Here is a 3,783-nt window from a genome sequence, read left to right on the forward strand (position 1 = left end):
TGTACAATGTGGCGCCTCGAAGCTAGGCGCTGCAGTGTACAGTGTGGCGCCTCGGTGCTAGGCGCTGCAGCGGCTGTAGCTTGTAAACAGAATGTTTGCTCTCTGTTTAGCTCAGTCCAAGGGTGCCACGCGACACCCTTGGACTGAGCTAAACAGAGAGCAAACAAAACTTGGTCATTTTTAGGTACATTGCAACATTTCCTAGAATAAGCAGTCAGAAACTTTGCTAAGACAACAAGAATAGTCACAGTTTGAACATTATTAAGACAACAAGTGCAACATAGAGGATCAAGTTCAACATTGCTAAGACGTCAACTCCAAGTTCAACATAACTAAGACATACAAAGAGGATCAAGTTCAACATAGAGCTACCACAACTCCAAGTTCACCGACATAACAACTCCAAGTTCACCGACATTACAAATAAAGGACGATGGCTGGTTCCTAAGAAGAGCTAGTTCCTTGAGCGCTTTTTGGCTGCTCCCCCCTCTTGCTGGCTAACTTCTTCACCTTCCTAGGAAGAGGAACACGCTCCCGCTCCGGCTCCGGTTCCTCCACGTCATCGACATCGTCATCCAAATAGTCATCCAAAGCCGCCATCCGCGAGGTGCCGACCGTCCTTTTGCCTCTTTCGGTGAAGTCTTCAGGTGTGTACTTGTTGATTCCCTTCCTAGGCTTTAGCATGTATGCAGACCTAACCTGGTACGTCCCCAAGGTCATATCATCATCAGCAACCTATGCATCAACAAAAGATATGGAAAGACCGTGTGTGAGGATATAGTTAGCAATGCATCAACAATTGGATATATATGCTCATGCCATACCTCTTGGGTGACCACACCCACATCCTCATCCTCCAAATGATCACCATGGCTCTGGCCCGAAGCGGGATCTGATGGTGTCGCCGACCTAGACCGTTCTGGTGATACATACTCGGGGTCACGACAACCAAAAAGGTTTGATAGCCGCCTTAACTTTTGGCCCTGGCGCTGCAACATGTACAAGTGAATGAGACATCGAACGTAGCAACACATGTTAAGTGCTAGTTTGAAGGAGATGTGAACCTTGATGAATGCTCGAAGTGCACCTTCTCCATCGCTTTTGCCAGCCGGGGTTGTTTCAAGAATAGTCTCGGTCTCATCAGCTGCTTTCTTGATCTGGGCACGCTATGAACAGAAATGGTATTAACGTGTTAGGCAAGCGAAGATGTGAATAGTGTGAATGAAAAGCAAAGAGGGCAAATACCACAAAGTTCATCATTGGAGCTGAAGGGATCACTGAGTTGCCTTTCCTGACTAATGCGTTGTACTGGTGTTGGGCTACCTCATCAAAAACAGTGGGATTCTTCCAAAATCTCCTCAGCATACGCCGGCTTGCATACCTCCACACGGGTACTTGCAAGAAACCATGTGAGATAGTTGTTGAACGCTACAGGGCAGTGCTCACGAAGCTGGACTCCTTTTCCAGCCCTAGCTTGCTCCACACTAAGCGCAAACTGTACGACATACTTTCTGTGATGCTTGGCCCAATCCTTAATCTTCCGCCGCCTTTTCCTATCCAACCTACAAGTTAGAAACATAATATTAGTAGCATCGAAACCGCCGAGAAGCTGCTAAGTACTCAAGGTTAATTATATCTTACGCGTGTAGCAACTTGTCCGTGTCCTCCCACTCCGGCGGATGTGCCTGGAACAAACCAAACTGACGGCGCACTCGATGTGGGAGGTGAAGCTCAACCGCCCAATTGCATATGAGTGGGCACCACATACGCCAGAGATCCCTATCCCTAGTGCACATCGGATTCAGCCTGAACTCTAAAGGGTTACCAAAACTATCTCCTATTCCATACGGCTCCCATATCACCTGCAAAATGGGATAGAATGCAAAATTGATATCGACTTGCAATAGAAGCATCATAATCACTTATGCCATGTCAATTCACCTGCTCAGGCGTGATCGCGTAAAGCTCGCTCTGGTACAACTTGTACATGACCGAGGGATCATCTGTCGTCTCATTTATCACATCCCACTTGTAAGCCCAAGTGGGTAGCCTGTTGGGGAACGTAGCATAAATTCAAAATTTTCCTATGTGTCACCAAGATCTATCTATGGAGTCATCTAGCAACGAGGGAGGAGTGGATCTACATACCCTTGTAGATCGCGCGCGAAAGCGTTCAAGAGAACGGGGTTGATGGAGTCGTACTCGTCGTGATCCAAATCACCGATGATCCTAGCGCCGAACGGACGGCACCTCCGCGTTCAACACACGTACGGAGCAGCGACGTCTCCTCCTTCTTGATCCAGCAAGGGGAAAGGAGAGGTTGATGGAGATCCAACAACACGACGGCGTGGTGATGGAAGTAGCGGGATTCCAACAGGGCTTCGCCAAGCGCTGTGGGAGGAGGGAGATGTGTCATGGGAGGGAGAGGGAGGCGCCAGGGCTTAGGTATAGTTGCCCTCCCTTCCCCCCACTATATATAGGGCCAAGGGAGAGGGGGAGGGCGCAGCCTTGCCCCTTCCTCCAAGGAAGGGTGCGGCCAAGGGGGGGAGGAGTCCATCCTCCCCAAGGCACCTCGGAGGTGCCTTCCCCCTTTAGGACTCTCCCCTCCTCTTGTCCCTTTGGCGCATGGGCCTCTTGGGGCTGGTGCCCTTGGCCCATATAGGCCAAGGCGCACCCCCTACAGCCCATGTGGCCCCCCGGGGCAGGTGGCCCCACCCGGTGGACCCCCGGGACCCTTCCGGTGGTCCCGGTACAATACTGGTGACCCCGAAACTTGTCCCGATGGCCGAAATAGCACTTCCTATATATAATTCTTTACCTCCGGACCATTCCGGAACTCCTCGTGACGTCCGGGATCTCATCCGGGACTCCGAACAACTTTCGGGTTACCGCATACTAATATCTCTATAACCCGTCATCACCGAACCTTAAGTGTGTAGACCCTACGGGTTCGGGAGACATGCAGACATGACCGAGATGACTCTCCGGTCAATAACCAACAGCGGGATCTGGATACCCATGTTGGCTCCCACATGTTCCACGATGATCTCATCGGATGAACCACGATGTCAAGGACTTAATCAATCCCGTATACAATTCCCTTTGTCTAGCGGTACGATACTTGCCCGAGATTCGATCATCTGTATCCCGATACCTTGTTCAATCTCGTTACCGGCAAGTCTCTTTACTCGTTTCGTAACTCATCATCCCGTGATCAACTCCTTGATCACATTGTGCACATTATGATGATGTCCTACCCAGTGGGCCCAGAGATACCTCTCCGTTTACATGGATTGACAAATCCCAGTCTCGATTTCGTGCCAACCCAACAGACACTTTCGGAGATACCTGTAGTGCACCTTTATAGCCACCCAGTTACGTTTGACGTTTGGCACACCCAAAGCACTCCTACGGTATCCGGGAGTTGCACAATCTCATGGTCTAAGGAAATGATACTTGACATTAGAAAAGCTTTAGCATACAAACTACACGATCTTGTGCTAGGCTTAGGATTGGGTCTTGTCCATCACATCATTCTCCTAATGATGTGATCCGTCATCAACGACATCCAATGTCCATGGTCAGGAAACCGTAACCATCTATTGATCAACGAGCTAGTCAACTAGAGGCTTACTAGGGACATGGTGTTGTCTATGTATCCACACATGTATCTGAGTTTCCTATCAATACAATTCTAGCATGGATAATAAACGATTATCATGAACAAGGAAATATAATAATAACTAATTTATTATTGCCTCTAGGGCATATTTCAACAGTCTC

At 49.1% G+C, this 3,783-nt stretch overlaps 1 protein-coding gene across 1 annotated transcript; it reads right to left on the reverse strand.

Moving 5' to 3' along the window:
- Window positions 1-444: 444 nt before the first annotated feature.
- Window positions 445-1,989, reverse strand: LOC125526937. The gene is made up of 7 exons (XM_048691533.1): window positions 1,942-1,989; window positions 1,769-1,862; window positions 1,509-1,562; window positions 1,246-1,394; window positions 1,065-1,166; window positions 825-989; window positions 445-735 (listed from the first exon to the last, which is right to left on the reverse strand). The coding sequence occupies exons 1-7, from the start codon at window positions 1,987-1,989 to the stop codon at window positions 445-447; spliced, it is 903 nt and encodes a 300-aa protein (XP_048547490.1).
- Between the last annotated feature and the right edge of the window lie 1,794 nt (window positions 1,990-3,783).

This window comes from Triticum urartu, unplaced genomic scaffold, assembly GCF_003073215.2.
Source record: "Triticum urartu cultivar G1812 unplaced genomic scaffold, Tu2.1 TuUngrouped_contig_2352, whole genome shotgun sequence".
Taxonomy (NCBI): Eukaryota; Viridiplantae; Streptophyta; class Magnoliopsida; order Poales; family Poaceae; genus Triticum; species Triticum urartu.